The sequence below is a fragment of the Papaver somniferum genome, chromosome 6 (assembly GCF_003573695.1).
Source record: "Papaver somniferum cultivar HN1 chromosome 6, ASM357369v1, whole genome shotgun sequence".
Lineage (NCBI taxonomy): Eukaryota > Viridiplantae > Streptophyta > Magnoliopsida > Ranunculales > Papaveraceae > Papaver > Papaver somniferum.
Window position 1 is genome coordinate 165,703,137 of NC_039363.1, and position 22,546 is coordinate 165,725,682.

Sequence of the window (22,546 nt, forward strand, 5' to 3'; positions counted from 1 at the left end):
TCTTCTACAGATTTTATTAAATCAGTCATGGAAGAGAATTCTGAAATCCCTGGATCTGGTGGTGCATTTATTGAGATAGCACTACTGTCCATAGACTCGGATCGCTACAAACACAGACTTATAAGGTATTGAACGTGTTTGCCTGCTCTGATACCAATTGAAAAATCGGGGGTCTAACAACACCACCCAATATTTCGTTTAGCAATCTGTATGGACTAACTCCGAAAAACTTTTAGAGAATCAACTAGACAGTCAGACTCAATCTAAATAAAAGTATCTCAAGGAGTTAATATCTCAATCTCTCAATTTGATCTTTACTCAAGCAAATAGAAATATGCGAGTCTTTATCAAAGAGATATGAACTTGTACGGTACTAAAGACCAATGTCCAAGGATCAATGAATATCAATCAACAACCGTTAGATCGGACTATCCAATTGATTGATCTAATGCACAACCTGTATTATTTCTATTATATAAACAAATATAATGCGAAAAAGAAATAACACAGACACCAGAAGTTTTGTTAACGAGGAAACCGCAAATGCAGAAAAACCCCGGGACCTAGTCCAGATTGAATACACACTGTATTAAACCTCTACAAACACTAGACTACTCCAAGCTAACTTCGGACTGGACTGTAGTTGAACCCCAATCAGTCTCCCACTGATCCAAGGTACAGTTGCACCCCTACGACTCTGATCCCAGCAGGATACTACGCACTTGATTCCCTTAGCTGATCTCACCCAAAACTAAGAGCTGCTACGACCCAAAATCACAGGCTTTAACAATAAACAAATCTGTCTCACACAGAAAAGTCTATCAAAGGATAAATCTGTCTCCCACAGAAAAACCCTAAAGTTTTTGTTTCATCTTTTGATATATAATCAAGGTGAACAGAAACAAATTGATAATCCGGTTTTGTATTACCGAAGAACAACCTAGATTGATCAATCACCTCACAACAATCTTAATCGTACGGTAGCGAAACAAGATGTCGTGGAATCACAAACGATGAGACAAAGATGTTTGTGATTACTTTTATATCTTGCCTATCGGAGAACTCTCACGATTTCTAGCCAATCAATCTGATTGTACTCATACGATAGAAGATGCAAGATCAGATCACACAACTACGATAAAAGTAGTATCGGTCTGGCTGCACAATCCCAATGAAGTCTTTAAGTCGTTAACCTGGTTTTAGAAGAAGAAAACCAAAGGTTAAAGGAGAATTCACTCTAGCTTACAAACTAGTATCACACAGACGTGTGGGGATTAGTTTGTAGAGTGGCTAGATGTCCCCTTATATAGTCTTTAAAATCAGGGTTTCGTCTTGCTCACAAAGCAAACGCTATCCACCGTTAGATGAAAACCTGATTTAGATTCAAGTTAATATATCTCAACCATTAGATCGAAATCTTAGATTTTCATACACAAATGAACTGCACGCTTCTAGGTTTGTTAACCGTACCCAAACGTGTGCATTGTTGGTTCAATAATAGTCAACCAAAAGGTTAGCCATTTGAGCATTTCATACCAACCATTTTCTTCTTCACCAGAACTAGTTCAAATGACTCACATGAACTAGTTAGAGAGTTGTTAAATTGCAAGGAAATATCATGTAATACACAAGACACAGTTGAAGCAAAGATGATTCGATTCACATGAATCAGTTCATGAACTTTATAGCCACGGTTTTCAAAAGCATTCCTTAGTCTTTATGAGTTAAGTTCAGAAATCATCTTTAGATATTTAACCTATACAAGTTCTCAGACTAGGTTCGCGTACTTGAAGTACTGGAAAGAGTTTTCAAACTCCAGCATAAATTCTCGGGTTCGAGAGCTTCGCTGGTTCGCGGACTTGGCTCACGCAACATAGTTGGATAAGTCAGCAGAAATTCTCGGGTTTGAGAACTTCGGGAGTTCGCGGACTGAGTTCGCGGACTTGGCTACTAGACGATTTCCAGCATGGGACTTATGCACATATGTGTTTCCACAACATACTTATGTCCACTATGGTCATGTAATCTAAACTCTCATTCCGATCATTGAAACATTCTTAGAGGACGTTATATAGTTGTTACACTATTTCTCGTCAAAGCAATTTTCAAGATGATCGAAACATACATGACTTGCGTCACTAGGTAAAGAAAAACATGGTCGAAGCGAAAGCTTACCAACACATATTTCGAGATATAGATAGGCGAGGTATACTCGACTCGAAATACCAAATGTGTATAATTTAAGTCTATATATATAGCATACGACTTTTGTCTCAAGAAGTATGAGATAGAATAGATAAACTTTTGAGTGACAGATAAGTTCAAGTCTTCACATACCTTTTTGTCGAGAAGTTCCACCGGCTCCTTGAGTAGTTCTACCACTTGTATGATGAATCGCCATGAAGTTCTTGAGCTCAACTTCACTTACTATCCTAGTCTGAGACTTAGCTATAGTAGACTATAAATCAAGATTTATAGTTTTGATTACTAACATTGACAAACATGCTTGAGATAGCAACGCATGCGAGTTTGACCGAGCAGTGCTCTAACAGAGATGACATTCTTGATATGAGAAAAATAACTTAGAGTGATATAACTCAACATCATAGGATAGGTATATATAAACAGTTTCTCAGGGAGTAACTTTAGGCTTTCTAAAAATTGGTTCGTGACACGGAAATGTGTCTACCCGTATGAAAACCAATATGTTCCCAAAGGAAACTTAAAAAATGTAAAGTTCTCTAAAAAGAACACAACAAAATTTTGATACGTGAAAGTTTCCTTTCACAAAATTTGGCTCAATAAATTTTATATTCTCACAGAAGGAAAATTTAGAGCACAAGAGTAGCACACAAATCAACTGTAAACAAACTTTTAAAAAATAAAAAGCAGACACTTGAAGTGATTCATGAAATCAAAAACAATACTTAGGTAAAGCTGTCCGTAGGCAGTATTCTAGTTATGAATGATAAGAAAATAGCTCAACTAATCAGACTTTACCAATAAGTATACCTGATTATTAGCATATCTTACTCAGCAGGATTTTTCATGAGTAAGATTTCAATCCTTGTGATCAATTAACACAAGTATGAGCTTTATGCTCATTAAATGAAAAAATTTCATGCTTAATCCACTTTTTCCTTCTAATTTTTGGAGGAAACCCTTTATGATGTGAAAAAGTATCATAAAACTTACTATCATCAAAGTACGAGACTAAGTTTGAATCCTTACCAGAAAAAGATTGTTTAGAGGATTTTGACAGACTGTTGATAAGATCCTTGTATTCTTCAATTATCAGATTAAGGTTGTTATTCATAACTCCGTTGTTGTTTTTGCTACTGGTACCTTTCTCACATCATGAATATCATCCTTAACTTTAGGTTGAGAAGGGCCTTTCTAGAATCTCCTTGACCGATTCGTATCAACGCTACTATTAGTTCGAACATTAGATGAGCAGATTAAACTAACCTTCCTAGAAGAATTCACAGGGTGAGTACTAAATCCAATTGGTTTAGACATCCGAATATCAGTTACACCTTTGAGAATTAAATTTAAGGTGTGTTGAAGTCGACCAAAATAGTTATCATTCAACCTCTATTTGCATTTCCATTGAGCATGTCCTTTTGAATCATAAAAAAGACATACTTTCTGATCACTTGAGTGATTAGAGTGAGTAGGGTTAACAAAATCGTTCGAAGATTTCTTCCTTCCGTGAGATGTGGTGATTCCTTGATTAGTGGAATTTACAAGCACATCTTTAGCAATAGGAAGGGTATGCAATTTAGCTTCTGGAACTGGTTTCATCAGAGAAACATGATTACATGCAGTCACGTTTTCCACATCACAGTTGAGACAGAAGCAATTAGTACATTGGACTTCTCAGAACATCCTTTACATTGAATATATAGTTTACTCAATAGGCGTTCGATTTCCAAGGAAACCTCTTTGAGTTTAACCTCGAGTATAGTTCGAGATGAACAAACTAAGGCGTTTTCCTCACGAAGAATCCTTAATTGGGAATCAAGATCCTTTACCATACCAATGATCATATTGACCTTGTGTTTCAGCCTATTGATTTCAACAGCCTGGATTCTAAAACGACTTAGAATTGCTGCACTATCTTGGGCTGCTTCCCTTTCTACTTCAGAGTCAGACTCGTCAGTAAGATAGTCAGGGTAACACTTATCAATACAAGTCTATTTCATAGGAACAGTATGTTCATCTACATGTGAGATAGAAAAGTCTTCCTCTTTAGTAGATTTTATAGAAACATAACTTTTATTTCTGACGATGCGTTCGTCAATCATCATAGATAACACTTCTGTCCATAGAGTCATATTTCTACAAACACAGACTTATGAGTCCTTAGCATGTTTTCCTGCTCTGATACCAATTGAAAAAGCGGGGTTCTAACAACCACACCCAATATTTTGTTCGGCAATCTGTATGGATTAACTTCAATATAATTCCAAGAGAATCAACTAAGCAGTCAGACTCAATCAAGGAAATATATCCAAGAGTTATATCTCAATTTCTCAAAAAAATCTGCAATCGAACGTAGAAATCTGTGAGCCTATGAGAAATAACTTGAATGGTACCAAAGACTAATGTTCAAGTGTCAATCAATTTCAATCAACAACCAAAGGTTGGATTTACCAATTGATTGAACTACTTACAACCTGTGATATTTCAATTATATAAACAAATATAACGCGGAAAATAAATAACACAGACACCAGAAGTTTTGTTAATGAGGAAACCGCAAATGCAGAAAACCCCCGGGACCTAGTCCAGATTTGAATCACACTGTATTAAGCCGCTACAGACACTAGCCTACTACAAGTTAACTTTGAACTGGAATATAGTTGATCCCGAACCAAGTCTCACACCGATTAAAGTACAGTCGCATTACTTACGCATCTGAATCCCAGCAGGACTCTACGAACTTGATTCCCTTGGATGATCTCACCCACAACTAAGAGTTGCTACAACCCAAAGTTGAAGACTTTATAAACAAATCTGTCTCCCACAGAAATGTCTATTCTGATAGATAAATCTGTCTCCATAGATATACCTACGAAGTTTTTTGTTCCTTATTTTGATAAATCAAGGTGAACAGGAACCAATTGATAATCTGGTCTTATATTCCCGAAGAACAACCTAGAAATATCAATCATCTCACAATAACTTAACTATATGGTAGTAGAAGAAATTATTGTGGAATCACAAAGAATGAGATGAAAAGTTTTGTGACTACTTTTTATATCTTACCTATCGGAGATAAATCTCGAGCCAATCTTAGAGAAGATAGTATTCAATACGATAAAACAGGTAAGATCAAAACACGCAACTACAAAGGAAATAGTAGGGTCTAGCTTCAGAATCCCAATGAAGTCTTCAAGTCGTTAACCTATAATGGTTTTAGGAAAAACCTAGGTTAAAGGAGAATCGACTTTAGTATGCAACTAGTATCACACATTAGGTGTGGGGTTTAGGATTTTCAGTTGCTAGAGTTCTCCCTTATATAGTCTTCAAATCAGGGTTTGATATCTTTGAAACAAAGCAATCAATATTCACCGTTAGATGAAATCCTGATTTAAGATTCAAACTAAGTTTTCTTAAAACCAAAGAAATATCTCTCCACCGTTAGATGGTCTTAGCTTGTTACACACAAATGAAATATACCTTCATTTTAGATATATGTAACCGTACCTAAACGTGTATATTGAGTTGGCTCAACAATAGTTAACCGAAGTTAGCTATATGAATACTTTTGTATTAACCACATTCATATAACACTTCTAGATCAAATGAATCTAATTGTGTTACTCATAAAGTTGTTCAATTGTTTATATTCTCATAGAAGTATACAAGATACAATTGAAACAAAATCGGATTTGATTCATGATTGTACAAAGTACTTATTCAAGAACCAATTCATGAACATTAAGCCACGGTTTGCAAAGATTGCATTCCTTAATTTATATATGTATTTTTTCATGAGTATGAAATCATAGTTGACCGATTTTAGAACTTTCACCACTTAGTTTGCAAACGGGGACGCAAACTTAAGTTCCCGACTTCGGTCTTTTCCGATAGTTCGCAAACGGGTACGTAAACTGTCGTCCCGGACCTAACTCAGGTAGAGCCGTTCGCATATTGGTATGCAAACTTGGTACTCAGACTTAACAGTTAAAACCGTTCGCATACTGGTATGCAAACTTGGTTTCCGGACCTGAATCATACCAACACAGTTTGTTCACTAAGTACGTGTACTGTGATGTTTTCCATACATGGGTTTTAGTTCTAAACTCCCATTTTAATCATTGAAACATTCTTAGAAGACGAAAATGGCTGTCTCACACAAACCATTATTTTATAAGCAATTTTCAAGTGATCGAATGATCAATATGAAACATTCTGAGTCGACATCAAATGACTGTCTCACAAAAATCATGTAAGATGTTTCAAGGCAATTTTCACATGATCATCTTTTGACTTATTATTTAGTTTCCAACAAATAAATTGTTTCCAACTAAACTCGTCAAGAATAATGATGAACGTAGCTAAAGAAAACAACTTTCCAACACATATTTCGAGAAATATATAAGCGAGTTAAACTCATCTCGAAATATCAAATGTGTATAATGTAAAATTCTATATAGCTATACAACTTAGTCTCAATAGGAGATAAAATAGAATAGACTTCTGAGTGATGGATAAGTTTTAGTTTCCACATACCTTTTGTTGATGAAGTTCCTTCAAGCTCTCCTCAGTAGATTTTCGTCTTCAATCGATGAACGTCGTGAATTCTAAAGCTCAACTACACATTTTTTATCCTAATCCGAGACATAGATAAGTAGACTAGAAATCAAGACTAATAGTTTTGATCACCTAAAGTTAACAAACAAGCTTGAGATAGCAACGGTTGCGAGTTCGACCGAGCTGTTGAGAAACAATTATCTTTCACTCAGATTGTTACGGTCAGGAATCAATACAAAACCCAACCATCAATGATACGTACTGATCTCTATACCTTGGTAGCTATTACTATAAAGACGGAATTCATAATAATAATAGATGAGAAACTTAGAAAACGGAGCACAAGTAGTAATTCGAAGAAAATAACTTCTCTAGATTATGAACAAGAAAACAATTACAATTCTCTCTTTGTTACGCTCACAAAATAGTGGATTAACCTTAAACTGTTTGCTAAGCTTGCACAACTATTGTTCCAAGCTTTCTCTAGGTTTTCTCTGCCTAGTATATGTGTCCTTAGCTATTAGCCAAAGCCCTCTATTTATAGCCTTCATTGTACTCAACCGACTAAGGACTTCGATTAGGAATCTATTTATTAAACTAAGAGTATTGCCTAAAACAGAACTCTTCCCTAACTAGGAATTCTGTCTAAACAAGGATTCCTGCCTAGAATAGGATTCTTCCCTCAACATATCTTGAGGTTAACTAAGTTCGCTAAAGGAGTACGGATACACCTGTATCATGGGTCACCCTTTAAAGAACTTGAACTCCCGTGAGAGTTAAAATGAAGGTTAGGGAACTCGAGAGTCCCTTTTTCCTTGTGAAACTACTTGGCCTTGCTAGGAACTTGACCTTTACATCCAATTAGAAAAGCTTATTTCTCTCCTTGTCGTGTTTTAGCCACTCTTCTCTCCGATATGCAGTCTTCCTTGAGTGGTTCCTCTCTATCAAACCATAAATCTTCAACTCGTGGTAATATCATAGTGTCTTCGCCGTCATCATCAAGTAATGGCGATTCAAACAACTTCAATTATTCGGCATTTATGACCGAGTACATTCCTAGATAAGGTGGTAAATCCAGACAAAAGGCATTTTCACCAATCTGATCGAGAATACGAAATGGTCCATATCACAATGGCTTCAACTTCTTACCTTCCCCCTTCAGTTGTTCCTTACCTAATTTTAACCATACCAAGTCACCAACACCAAAATTACAAGGTACAAGATGCTTGTCATGTTTTGCTTTGTATTTGGCTTGTGACTTCTTTAATTGTGCTTCAACAGTTGCATGAATTTGAATATCTTCTCCAAGAATTTCTGTGCCTTTTGTCGTTCACTTTCCTCCTTCCCCCCCCCCCCCCCATAGAGGTGTCACTAGAAAATACTAGATCAAAAGGGCTAGGTGGTAAGTAATCATAGCACGTCTCAAAAGGAGATTTTCCCGAAGAACTGTGAACTGCTCTATTGAAAGCAAAATGTAGATATGGTAAACTCTCATCCCAAGTTTTAGGATGCTTAGAATTGTATCCCCTTAACATGTGAACCATAGTCTTGTTGACCACTTCTGTTTGTTTGTCTGTTTGTGGATGAAAAGTTGTACTCTTCTTCAACCTAGTGTCCATCATCTTCCATAAAGAATCCCAAAAGTAACTAAGGAATCGACTATCCCTATTAGAAATAATCGAAGTAGGTAAACCAAAATACTTCCACACATGCTCAAAGAAGAGCTTTGTTGCACCGAATCCCGCTACCGTCTTTGTACATGGAATTAATGCGATCATCTTGCTGAATCGGTCGACCAAAACGAACAAGTAATCATAACCCGACTTGGTCTTTGGTAACCCACCAAGAAAATCCATAGAAATACTCTCCCAAGGCCTTGATGGTAGGGGTAATGGTAGATATAACCCACGTTTGTTGTTGGAAGGTTTAGATGTGATACACAACTTACACCCCCTAACTAACTTAGCCACATCATCTTGCATCTTTGGCCAAAATACATAACGACGAAGGTTAAGAAGTATCTTATTCATTCCAAAGTGTCCAACAACTCGGGATGTGTGTGCCTCTCTCAACCATTGTAAACGATCTCCATCTTCTGGAATGCAAAGTAATTGACCCTTGTATAACAATCCATCCCGAATTTCAAACTCGCCTTTCAAACTACTCTTTACACCTTCTAACACCTTCTTGAAGTCCTTTCTAGATGCGTATGACTCTGCATACTCTTGAGGAACAATCGATTGAATTCTCATGGCCACCATTAATGCTCGGACTGGTGGACGAGACAACATATCTGCCAACTTGTTTGTTACTCCCTTCTTGAACTTAATGAGAATGTTGAAACTCATAAATTAAGACATCCACTTCATGTGTCAGGCATTTTGTAGTTTCGTCTAAGCGTGTACACACTCTAATGGTTTGTGATCTGAATGTAACACTACTTCTTTACTTAAGAGATACACTCGCCAATGCTTGATGCCTTGATATAAAGAATAAAATTCTTTTTCATAAGGTGCGTAGTTCTTAATAGCACCTGATAACAATTTTGAATGGTACTCCACTGGTTTACCATCCTGTAACAACACTCCTCCCAATGCATAGTTAGAAGCGTCAGTCTCAACTTCAAAAGTATGTTGTAAGTTAGGGAATGCCAACACCGGTGCTTCTGAAATCTTCATTTTTAGTAACTGAAAAGCGTCTTCATGGGTTTGCTTCCATTCAAACTTTTCCTTAGCTCCCGTCAAACCATGTAATGGTCCTGCAATATTCGAAAAATGCCGGATAAACTTACGCAGGTAGGTGCAAGCCCCTAAGAAACTCCTGATTTCAGTTACAGTACTAGGTCTAGGCCACTTAGTGATCACTTCAACCTTCCTTGGATTAATTTTTCGTTGTCCTCTACCAATAATGAATCCGAGGTACACAAACTGCTCCTTTCCAAACACACACTTCTTTACGTTCAACTTCAGCTGGTCTTCATGTAACACTTCAAACACCTTCTCAACGTGAACGAGATGCTCTTCCCAAGTTCTGTTGTATATTAGGATATCATCCAAGTAAACAATCACAAAATCTTCTATAAAAGGTCGTAACAAATCATTCATCAAATGCATAAACGTCGCTGGAGCGTTACACAAACCAAAAGGCATCACCAACCATTCGAACAAGCCTTGTTTGGTTTTGAAAGAAGTTTTCCATGTATAATCTTCTCGAACTCTCATCTAGTGGTATCTGAATTTGAAATCTAACTTCGTAAAGACTCGAGCTTTTTCCAACTGAACCATCATATCGTCTATTCTAGGTAGAGGGTAACTATCCTTGATAGTGATCATGTTCAATGCTCTATAATCAATGCACATACGCCAGCCTCCATATTTCTTTGGTACCAACAATACCGCCGATCCACAAGGTGAAGCACTTGGCACTATCATTCCTAATTCTAGGAGTTCCTGGACTTATTTCTTGATCTCATCAGATTCCTCGATGATCGTGCAATAAAGACCTACATTAGGCAGAGAACTCTCCCCGGTCAACATGATTTCATGCTCCACACTACTTCTTGGCGGTAACCCCGTGACATCAGAAAATCAATCCTTATATTTCAACTTCAACCTTTATAGGTCGCCTTCTTGTTGAGCAGTCAAGGCTGCTAAACATACTCTACTCGGCTCCTCTTCAAGAGAACAAATCACAAGGATAATGAACTTTGTGCTAGCATTCACCAACCGCTTAGCCTGAGTGGATGTGATCAAGCTTTCTCCCTCAAGAGGAGAATCTATAGCCCGAATCACAAAACTTTCCCCATCTTTGGTAAAGGTATACTTTTGTTCCCTCCTGTGTAGAGTTGCATCTCTATCCCATAGGTAAGGACTACCTAGTACTACCTGGAAGACATCCAAAGGAACTACGTCGCATGTAACTTCGTCAATATACGACTCATCTAGAGCAAATTTGAGCATGCACTACTGTGAAACTTGTAAGCCTCATTCCTTTTGAAGCCATCCTAAAGGGTATGGTTTTGTATGTTTGATAGTCTTCAAACCTAACTTCTGCACCAAAGAATTTGAAAGTAAATTCTTATGTCTTCCCGGGTCAATAAGCATCAACTAGTGATGTTTTGACTTGCATCTTCAATGTGAAGAGTCGCTCCCTAAGATCATATTTTGAAGGTCATTATTTTGCCCTGTCATAAGAGAAATCTTTGAATTGGGTTCTGTTAGTCCGTGGACTTATTTTGAAGTTTGAGCGGCTAGTGCTGCCTTCTTGGTTTCTTTCCTCTGCAACCCTTTAGGCTTTAGATGAGGGTTCTTAACCCAACACTTGTCGATAATGTGACCTGTTTGCTTGCAATGGGTGCAGGTCAAACCTTACTTGTCACTATACTTCCCTTCTTCTTTGCTCCTTTCACCTCCTTTCACAGTGGTACCTCCAGATTTCACCTTAGTATTTCCCTTTGAATCAGATTTATTAAGCCTGCCTTCGATGACATTATCTTTTATACTTGCTTCGGAGATAGTATCCACAGAGAACATCTTCAACTCTTTCCGTATATACTCATGGAACCCGGAAATATACTTCATATAAATAGCATGATCTTCCAAGTCTAAATCCAAAATCATAGCTTGATTCTGAAATTCCGAAGTATATTCTTGCACGGTTTGATTGTAAGTCTGCTTCAAGTTGTACCACTTGAACCATCTCTCTTCAAGGTAACCAACCGAATAAAACTGTTTCCTTACAACTGCCTTGAATATTTTCCACGACAATACTCCCTTACCTAGGTTTTGTCTTTGATAAGCTTTCCACCAGGTTAGAGCATGCTTTTGTAGCTTCAATGCCGCGAAAACAATCTTTTCCTTTGAACCATATCCAAAGAAAGAAAAATACGTCTCTAGATGTTCAATACAATCATCCAACTTTTGTACATCGACACTCCCATCGTAAAGTGGAATATCAACACGAAAATCAATTTTCAGATTCTTACCATGAAGTTTAGTTGATATAGGACTTTTAAGAAACTCACTTTTCTTCTTCTCTGCATCCTCGTCTTCTTCCTATTCTTCTTCTTATGAATCGTCTTCTTCCGAATCATCTTTTTCCGAAGCTTCAAATGAAGGTGTAATCTTTTTCTTCGTCTTCGTCTTGGATGTATGAGAACGAATACATTCACTCAGCTCCTGAAGGGTAACTTGAATTGACTTCATGTCTGTTTGTAGCGTAGCCACCTTTTCTTCCGTAGTTTGTGGTTCGCCTTTATTAGGATCATCATCTGACTTTGTCATCCTTGATCCCTTTGTTTTCTTAACGTCTTCTAGCTTCTCGAGTACCTCACCAAGCTTTATGTAGAGAGATCTAGTGAAAACCATAAACCACAGGGATTTACCCTAAAAACTAACCTTGCTCGTGATGCCAACTTGATACATATTGATCTCTATACCTTGGTAGCTATTATTATAAAGACGGAATTCAAAATAATAATAGACGAGAAACTTGGAAAACAGAACACAAGTAGTAATTCGAAGAAAATGTCTTCTCTAGATTATGAACAAGAAAACAATTACAAATCTCTCTTTGTTACGCTCACAATCTCTCTAAACAGTGGATTAACCTTAAATTGTTTGCTAAGCTTGCACAAGTATTGTTCCAAGCTTTCTATAGGTTTTCTCTGCCTAGTATATGTGTCCTTAGCTATTATCCAAATCCCTCTATTTATAGCCTTCATCGTACTCCGCCGACCAAGGACTTCTATTAGGAATCTATTTCCTAAACTAAAAGTATTTCCTAAAACAAAACTCTTCCCTTACTAGGAATTCTGCCTAAACAAGGATTCCTGCCTAGAATAGGATTCTTCCCTCAACTTAGCTTGAGGTTAACGAAGTTACCTAAAGGAGTACGGATACACCTGTATCAATCAATAACATTAACGACTGGAAGGTGATTTTCAACCTAACCGCCAAAAATGTAAACGGGTAAAAAAACTGCAAGATTTAACCGTTAAAGGAACATACAGTTAGGAAACTAGTGTCGTGGCTGAGACACTACGATTACTGTGAGGAATTCCTGGAGGAAGCACAAGGAAAATTTCTAGTTTTCTGTAAATACATAACAACTAACGGCTAGGAAAGTCCCAACAAGTTGGTATTTCATGGTTGGGAGTTTTTAGAATCCTAACCGTAACTAACCTTTCATGGCTAGGTCGACAAGAACTCCTAACCGTAATCAACATAGAAGCATTTTTCCTAAACTCTAAATTCATCAATTTTACATATTAAACCAATCTAAAGGTAAAATAAATGGTGGGTTTTTTTATTCTTAAAATGTTTGAGGATTTACTGGTAACAGATTCATTCTCCGAATTTTCAATTTGTGGTTCAACACCTTCATAAATATTAGAATTAACCAGTTGATGGTTCATTCAATCCAAATCGTCCTAATCTTGTCATCTTCAGAATCAACCTTCATAAACATTTTTTAGAATCGATGAAGATTTCATCATAAGTTTTGCTTTGTTGTTTGCTTTTGAGAAGAAGAAGAAGAAGAGCAAAAGAGGTTAGTGAATTAATTTTGGTTTTGGGGTTTTGAATTAATTTTGATTTGAGGTAATAAGAATAATTAAAGAGAAAATTTGATTTTTAATACACACTAGGTCTGTGAGTGAAGGTTAATAAAAATATTTTTTCCACTTCCTCTCTCCTGAAAACGTAGCAACGCAAAACCCTGGCGCATGAAAGTTTCCCTGCTCAGATCGGCTCATTTGGAAAATTCAATCACTAATTCTTTTAGCGGGTAAACTAAAAAACCCCAATTAGTTTTGAAACAAAACTAATCAGTCCCTGTGATACAATTTCTTCCTTTGGGATTTTTGAAAAGGTTTTTTAAGTGTAAACTTAGGATAATCAGTCAAGAATTGGTGGAGATACTATTGCTTTGATGATTATGTAATGATCTTGAAAAACTTTGTAATTGTTCGCGATTTTCATGAACGGATGTGGCATTGTGTATTGTCCCGAGGGTTTTCCTCTTTTGTAGAAAAAACACATACTAGGTTTTCCGATGGTCACTTTTAGGATATCAGAATCCTATAAAGCCCCAAAAACACACCCACTATAGGATCCAAAATAATATGTACTAGATTTGTGCCCGCTGCAGGTGTGCGTGGGGCTTCGTCTCGTCCCATGAAGATGTATTTTTGATTTGGTGCGGCAGGGAGAATACATTATACTCCATCTGTAACACATATATAGGCGGAATAGTCAAAATCTCTTAGATTACGATTTTTTTTTTTTTTATAAATTTCTATGCTTTTTCATGTTTTACTTTATTATATTCCCAATGTTAGAGACATACAGTGATGATTCCCAAGCAAATAAATAAGGATAGTAGAAGTAAAAAATCATTTTGAAATTTGGACCGCCTATATAGCGGTACAAGGAAAAATGAAAATTCGCTTATATATTAGGTACAGAGAGAACATGTATTAATTTGGAAAAAAGAGTCCTAACATGATAGTTACTCGACTTCCGAATCGAATTTGCATTTAATTCCAAATAATTGCCAATTATTCTCACCAAAACACTCGTTTCTCAAAACTTAAAAAAGAACCTATTCCTGTTAATAGGAAACGAAAATTTTCTTGCTATTCAACGCGGAAGCTTTATTTTATCTAGCCTTTAAGTCGTTGGATATATCTCGAACTAAGGAGGACATCATTTCATCATAAAAATAAAAAAATGAAGGGAAAAAAACCTGGATGAATTGGGGCCTATCAAATTTTTCTTCCCATACCACCAAATTACTCTGGGCACCCAAACTTCTAAAAGATACTAATTTACCCCCACATTAATTCCTAAAAAAATCTCATATAAATACTAATCTTTCCATTTTCAGTAAATCCAAAAACAAAAAAAATAAACTAAACCTAAAAAACTTTCTATTTTCTTCCAAATCTTTCCAAATTCTCAAAACCCTAATCAAAAAGAATTTTATCCTCTTCTCCAACGAATCTTCGATCCACCCAAGAAAAAGGTAAATCTCCATCAGCCCATTCTATGATTCGCATATCTTTATTGATTTACATGTTTAAATCTCCGATTTTGAAAAATCAAAATCTCTGACTGCACTCAGAATCGGTTTTTGTTGACATATAGAATAAACCGATTCTGGGTTTTGTTTTCGTCCATGAAGAGCATGCACAGTAATCGGTTTACATGATCATTAACATCAACCGATTCTAGGTTAAGAAACGAAATATGAAAATATATCACCAGAATCGGTTTATATCTTCTTTGGAATAATCCGATTCTGGTGAAGTTTTTTTTTAAACTATGCTAACCCATAATCAGGTTTTATGTGCTTGTTAATTTACCGATTAAGAAAGTCTCTTCAGATTCCTTCCCTTAATCGGGTTTTATAAATGTACCACATAAACCGATTGTTATGTTTGACATTCCTGTGTGTTTTGTTGTTCATAATCAGATTACATATGTTTCTTTACGTACCGATTTCTTACTTGTTTTTTGTTTATTTTTTATGTAGATATGGAATTCGGACACCTAGCGTTTTACACTCGAGAGCTCACCTTGGAGGATATTCTTAGGGAACCACAACGAGTGCCAAAAAGAAGCCTACATAAGTTTTCTTATGGGGGTGAGACCCGTATTGAACAAGCCCTCGCATTGATTGACAAGCTTGCACTGGAGGAGCTTCATGAGGTCATGAGGTTCACTAGGATGAGGAGAAACATGATTTCATCTGAGAGGGATCGACATGGATTTATGAAAGGTTTGTGGGATGAAATGGCTCAAGCACAAGCTGTTGCTGATGCTGCTGCTGCTCCTGATGCTGGTGGTGGTGCTGCTGCTCCTGATGTTGTTGTTGCTGCAAATGCTCCTGGTGATGCCGGTGCTTTTTAAGTTTAACTTTTAAATATTAAAACTTTAAGTTTATAAGACTTGCGGTTGTTTTAAGTCTTTTGGGATGGTTATGGTTTGTGTTTTGGATGATCTCTGTATTGAAATTAATGCACTTGAAGTTTTAATTATAATTATGTGTTGCTCGATAATTCTAGCCTGACATGACAACAATCGGTCTACTCAATATGTCAACATAAACCGATTGTTCAAGCTATTTTTCCTTTATGTTTTTCAAGTTAGAATCGGGTCACATATGAATATATATAAACCGATTAGTGTTTTGTGAAAATTCAAAATTTTAACATGTCTTTAATCGGTTTATGTTGGTTACAAGAAAGACCGATTCCTTGTGGCATTAAAATACAATCGGGTTATACTGACCTTCGAGAAGACCGATTCTACCAAATTATTTCATGTTTTTCAAGAAAAATAGCCGTTAGGGACTTTCTCTATAAATAGAGACCTCACCCTTGGACCTCATTTGCCCCAAAATTGATCATTTTATTCCCCCTCACTCCATATACTCCACTACTCATTTCATACCTCTGCATACAAGAAATGGCATCATTTGATTCAAACGAAGATTTGATAATCACCGAAGCATGGTATGCGGAAATTCGAGTTAGACGACAGTCCTCCGTAAGGGTGGATTCCATAACCTTTTGGGCTAGGGTACACAACAAATTTATCCAAGAGTTTAGAAATCCTAATGGAAGAAGTGTTCAACAAGTCTATGATAGACACCTAGTCATCGAAAACGCGATACTTGCTTATTTAGCTATCCAACCTCGGATTTTTAACACTCGCCCCTTCAACTTGTCTATTGAACAATTTGTAAGTATTTTTGTGGTTTGTTTTACGTAACCCATGTTGTTTTATCTTCCAATGAAACACCACTAACAAATGTAAGTTTGTTTTTGTGTTTTTGTAGCACGAAGTCGTAAAAGCGCGCTACTTGGAGGAAAAGGGGGAAACATTAGCATTTGATGCAAGCTATCACTTCTTGGTAGAAAACATCCCCGAGGATGACCCGGACTTCATGGACCGTGTATCGTCTTCGAAGGAAGATTGATGGATTTAGAAGTTTTTGTATAGGTTTTGTGGGTAGATCTCTATGTAAACCCTCACGAGATTATAACTCATCCACTAGGGTCGCCTAGGGGTTTAAAGGCTTGATGCATGTGCTAAATGCATCCTACAATAATAATGGAATGAATGAATAAAAATCGTATGAAAGGAAACAATTGATTTATATATGTAATATGTAAAACCCGATTAAGAAAATCGGGTTATACATATGGCAACGTTAACCGATTATAGATGTCCTTTATTAATTTGGAAACACCAATTCAGAATCGGTTTACAAGTGCATGAACGTAAACCGATTCTGTGTACTGTTTACGAAAAAAAATCAAAATGTTTGATGTTTTGAAGGACTCTGTAACATTAGTTAATCTCACATCCAAAACATAATTAACCCGTAATACGATTAATTAATGCTAATTAATCAGGAATAAAATAGGTATTTAGATAATTATTTTGATAAGGAGTGGTGTGAAGGTTATTTCTAATGACCTTTTTTTGTCATCTAGCTATAAGCCCAAATTAAATGGTATAAGCCCCAATTTAGCCGGTGCATCCAACGCCCACGAAAAATTAAGTACGCGTGGTATATCTATTACGTGTCAGGGAAATATTGGATAGGTGCCGTGTTTCTTTCGGCATGACCGCGCGACGTAAGTTGAGGCCACATGTTTTGCCAATTGCAGCCCCGGTACAGAACTTTTATAAGTTTCAGAAAGGATTCGGTTCCAACGAGGTGAACAAAACCCTCGTGAACATAACTATAAATACAGTAAAGAAACAAATTAAAAGTTCAAAAACATCAGCATAGGAAAGAAAATCAAATTTGATCATCAGAGAGGCGTCGAGAAGTTGCAGAGATCTCTCTGCCTAATATTATTCCACAGATTTCAGATTTCTTTACGGCGAATGAAAAGAAGATCCTCCTCCTAATTGAATCACTCTGAAAGGTAATCTGAAGTTTCTTTTCTTTTCAATTTATATTTCTTGGCGTATTGAATTTGATGATGGCATCGCTCTAAAACAGTGGATAATATGCTTCAAAAAACTAAAGAAGAAAGTAGTGGATAATTGAACCCTGAAAGGTTTAGGTTTCGTTGAGACATTCTAATTGAATTTTAAACGTAATTTACTTGAAATATAGGGTTTTAATCTCTGATTGCTGTGTTTTTGATTTTATTAGCTCATGAAATTCTTATCTACATTCGACTTGGAATTATGTAATGTCTTATATATCTTCAGCTGTTGGGCAATATCTTCTCAACTTCAACATCATTAACTTCGTTGTTTAGTTTTAGATGGTTTTCGTCATAGGGATTTTTTTTTGGTATTCTGCTTCCAATTGGGTGGAATGGGTTAATAAACTACAATGACCATACTAGTGTACAGCACCTACATGTGGGTTTAGGATTCATATAGTTTCATATCTTATTTGGTTCATACATGGCCTGAACATACAATGTGACGCTTTTTAATTGGATTCACCTCGGGTATACATGAACTTGTAGAGGATGTCTTTGGAATTTAGGAATGAAGGCTGCTTACAAGGGCCATAGGGTTTTCCGATAACAATTAAACTATATGTTGTTAGGTATTCTATTTTGTTACATTCCTTAGGTAGATCTAATCAATTAAATATGTTTGACATTTGATGTTTTGTAGGATTTATATTGTACAAGTACAACACTAGTAAGTTAGAGACATGGCTATGGAAGTAGGTACGCTGTCAGAAATACATCAGAATTCTAAGAGGTTGTTGATGAGAGTAAGAGGTGAATTAGAGAGGCTGGAACAGTTGGAGTTTTCATCACCCAGCGGCATCGATTCTCCCGAGCTCTCCTTCTCTATCAAAAGGGATATATCTCAGATCCGTTCTCTCTGTTTTGAGATGGATCATCTTTGGAGATCAATTGCTTCAAAGACCGAGCGTGATCTTTGGAAGAGGTGATCCCACATCTGAAACTTTTATATTTTGACAATAAGTTATTCACTATAATCTTAAACCATCCTTTGCAATTTTGTACTTTTGACTTTAGGATTAGTTACTCACTTTTGACACTAAAGAATTTCCGAGTGATTCGCCATCATTTAGTCAGCTGTTTTGTACATTTTCTGGACTCTTTCCCCCAACCCCCAGTAAAATCGCCTCTTCCTTTTGCTGTTTGATCTATGTCTGCTGCTGTGTTAGGGCTTGCAAAAGATTTTTTGGGAAACTAGAATCTTGCTGTTTCTCAGTATGCAAGTATTTACTAATTTTACTTTGATATAAACAAGCGTAATTGCTCAAGGGTTTTTCTATCCATCATACAAGCAACCTTTATATGTGTTGGCTCTTGGAGCTTGACATTTCCCATCAAATACAAGCAGCTTTGTTGAGGAATTATCATTCTTTACTTGATGCAGACATACCTAAAAAGTAACTGCGCAAATGTGCAAAAGCTAAACCATGTGAATTAAGTTATCTTCGTGGGAGCAAGCAAACAAGATTAGGCGTGAAATTAGGATATTTTGGTAGTTTACTTTAGCTTTTATACTCTGTGAAATAGTCTGACAAGATTATCAATAAAACTCGAAGTGTTGACATAACTTGAGTTTATCTGTATGAGAAACCTTCGTTCGTAGATATGAAATTGCTGCTGATAACCTTAACTCTAATTGTGAATTAGTTTAGTGATTCCATTGTTGCTTGTCGTGTCATTAGATTTGATTCTTACATTGGACTAAGATATTTCGTATTTCGTCATACAGAAAAGTTGAGCAGATAGCTGAAGAGGCTGATTCATCGAAGGACAGCTTGGATAAGCACTTCCTACGAAATCAGAAACGGATGACAGAAGCTAAGGTAAGGGCAGAGCTGCTAGAAAGAGCTGTATGTGAACGATTGTCTATTTATTTATTTTTAGCTAAAGATACATGTAGGTTTTGTATTTACAGAAAGTCCTGAGTTTAGCTACTGTCGTAAGAATTACCAACATATGAAGGATTTCTAGTCTATAAAAAATCGCTAGTTGGTGCATGTAGAGGAAGAGAGTTTCTGTTATCAGAATACAAAGAAGAGAGATACAACACCTAGGGTAGTGTAAATATGTTGGTAACGTTGTAAAAGCTCTTTTCTGGAAGTATAACTTATGCTCTTATTGAGCAATCTTTAGTTCTGTTACACTTCCATTGTTGAGGTGTTCTTTTTCAGGTCTAGTTTGATCATCAGATCTTGATCTGAGTGCAGACTCTATCATTGGTCAGACTAGATATCTTTGAATCTTTTCACCGAAGTTATTCAAGATTCTTAGGTCATTACTGATGGATTTCTCGTTCTTGTAGAATGGGGACTCTGCTCATGTTATGAGAATCTTTGACGACGATTCACGAGCGATTCAATCAGCTCGTAACTCATCCTTGATGCTTGAGGACGCTTATTCCACTGGTGTGGCAATTCTTTCTAAATATGCAGAACAGAGGGATCGTTTGAAGGTAACCATGTTAGCTCTTTGTTTATATTTGATATATTCAGCATGATATGAGCATTTATTTCTAAGCAGTAATTTTGTTATGATCAAAGCAAAAGCTCTAAATTAGAGGTCTTAGGTTAAATTTCACAGACTCTTTAATTTTCATTACGAGTTTGAGGATTGGAAGTTAATTCAGTGAGATTTATGTTTGTAACCTCCATCATAAAGTTGGAGGTTGAGACATGTTTGCAGATAAAAACTACATGTATGTGTGTATAGATACCCAAAAAAGTTACGAGTTAGACAAACAATATTTTAAACACGATGGTATATTTTGGCGTTGTTTTCCTTGTTTAAAGTTCAAGATGCAGTATGGAGATTGCAGAATTTACCACCCTCTATGGGTTTGATACGGGCTTTGTTCAATGGAAACTTGGTTGTGCTTTGCCGCCTAAAAAACTAGACGCTGTTTAATTGTTTTTTGTGACCATTTGTAAACATTGTTTTTATCTTTTAGGTCAATTTACGAATTTCTCTTTAATTAGAAAAAGAAAAGTAATACAAAGATGTCACTTCCCGTAGAAAATGCGCGGCTCCTGTGTTCTTGGACCTGTGTTATAGGCATATCTTTCTTTATTATCAGCTATCCTGCCATCTTCCCAACATATTTGCACTGTGATTAAGTACTTGGGTTTATGATTTACATGCCTGTGGGTTGAATAGAATGGCCAATTAAAGGCTGCTGTTAAATATTGGAAATTCATGTTGTTGTTTTATGTGCAGAGGGCACAGCGGAAAGCATTGGATATCCTTAACACAGTGGGACTGTCGAACTCGGTATTGAAGCTTGTAGAGAGGCGGCATCGCGTGGACAAATGGATTGCATACACAGGAATGATAGTCACTGTCATAATTGTTTATTTGTTTTCGCAGTGGGTACACTGATCTATTTAGTGAATGCAAAATCAAATCAATCGAGCATGTGGAAAATTGCTTCCAGTTTTGTGTCTATGTATCTCTGGATCTGTTTCCACGTTTCTTGATTGAAGGCAAGGCAAAGTTATATATACCCTATTTTAATGTTGTACTTCCTAAGCTTACTGGGATTCGCTGTGGAAAAAACCCACGGGGTGGAAACATGGAGGAGAAGGAAATGTGCCATTAAAACAACAAATTGGGCATCAGAACTACACCTTGGCGAAGTGGAACTGGGCTTAGACATGCAGTGAGGTTGGACAACCGCATTTTTACCAACCCTTTCCCTTCCCATAATGGTACGGACTGGCAAGTGGCAAGTCTGTAGATGCAATAGCAGTTAATGTTAGCAGTCTGGCAAGTTGCTATCTTCCCGCGTATTTTACATTGAAGAGCCAAGACTCGCAACTATGGATCATGCAGGGAGAGAAAAAGAACCGTCTCGTGACGCCTAAAATACATATCTCCTCTGGCACCATAGGTTTACAGGTAAAATGTGTCGTTTTGTCTCGAGATGTTGTCCCGCACCCTTCTAAGTCACCGTTCCGGGATCTGGGTTACCAGCAAACGAAACGTGTTATCAACGCGTGAAATTCGTAGGACCATTGGTTTGTAAGTCACCCTTCTAAGTCACTGTTGTAGTCCATTGGTTTGTAAGTTGACTTTTTTCTTTTCTTTGGAAGATAATTTGTAGCTTATCACGTTACTATATTCCCCTACAATAATTATAATTAGATTAGATATAAAGTTTGTTTTTCTTGATGGATTAGAGATTAAGTTATTAGGTAGGTAGAATGCCATCCATTTAAAATGGATATAGGGCTACAACTTGTTTGTTAGCTGGACAATAACACGCCTTTGGCTCTCAATTTTCTATTTGTATTTCTTTTCTATTTTAAACAAAACAAACATCCTTATCAGGAAAAGTGTATCTGGGTGGTTGACAATCTAAAAAATAAGTATATATAACCATGTGTAACTGATTTAATTGGCTTGACATTATATATATATATATGCAACCATATTATTCCTTTTACAACAGGCCAACTTGTCACGCAGGAACAAACAGGGAATGTCCCAGAACCAACATGCTCTTAAGGTCCGGCACCTAGTTAGTAAGTTCGCGAATGATTCGCGAATCATTCGCGAATTTTTACGTATCACGAATTTTACCGTCTTATTCGCGTACGTTTGCAACTCCAAACCCAAGTCGCGTATTATGTGGCATTCCCGGATTATTCGCGAATCGTTCACGAATTTTACGTATCCCGAATGATACGTCCGCTTAATTCGCCATAAATTCTTTAGCTTTTATTTTTCAAAGACTCCACTTTTTGGGCTTTACTGCCTCCCGAGCATACACGA

General features: G+C 36.7%; 1 protein-coding gene across 2 annotated transcripts; it reads left to right on the forward strand.

Moving 5' to 3' along the window:
• Positions 1–17,507: 17,507 nt before the first annotated feature.
• LOC113290014 (membrin-11-like) lies at positions 17,508–21,943 on the forward strand. Of its 2 annotated transcripts, none has more exons than XM_026539480.1 (5): positions 17,508–17,707; positions 18,420–18,701; positions 19,506–19,626; positions 20,079–20,228; positions 20,990–21,943. In XM_026539480.1, the coding sequence occupies exons 2-5, from the start codon at positions 18,460–18,462 to the stop codon at positions 21,149–21,151; spliced, it is 675 nt and encodes a 224-aa protein (XP_026395265.1). In that variant the 5' UTR covers positions 17,508–17,707; positions 18,420–18,459; the 3' UTR covers positions 21,152–21,943. The 2 variants fall into 2 exon arrangements, with proteins under 2 accessions (XP_026395265.1, XP_026395266.1); XM_026539481.1 differs by having other exon boundaries at positions 17,513–17,707; positions 19,506–19,599.
• The last annotated feature ends 603 nt before the right edge of the window (positions 21,944–22,546 follow it).

Coding starts and splice junctions, on each gene's coding strand:
- LOC113290014 (XM_026539480.1), top strand. CDS start 18,460: ATGGCTATGGAAGTAGGTACGCTGTCAGAAATACATCAGAATTCTAAG. Junction 18,702..19,505: donor GAGCGTGATCTTTGGAAGAG/GTGATCCCACAT, acceptor TTCGTCATACAG/AAAAGTTGAGCAGATAGCTG. Junction 20,229..20,989: donor AACAGAGGGATCGTTTGAAG/GTAACCATGTTA, acceptor TTTTATGTGCAG/AGGGCACAGCGGAAAGCATT.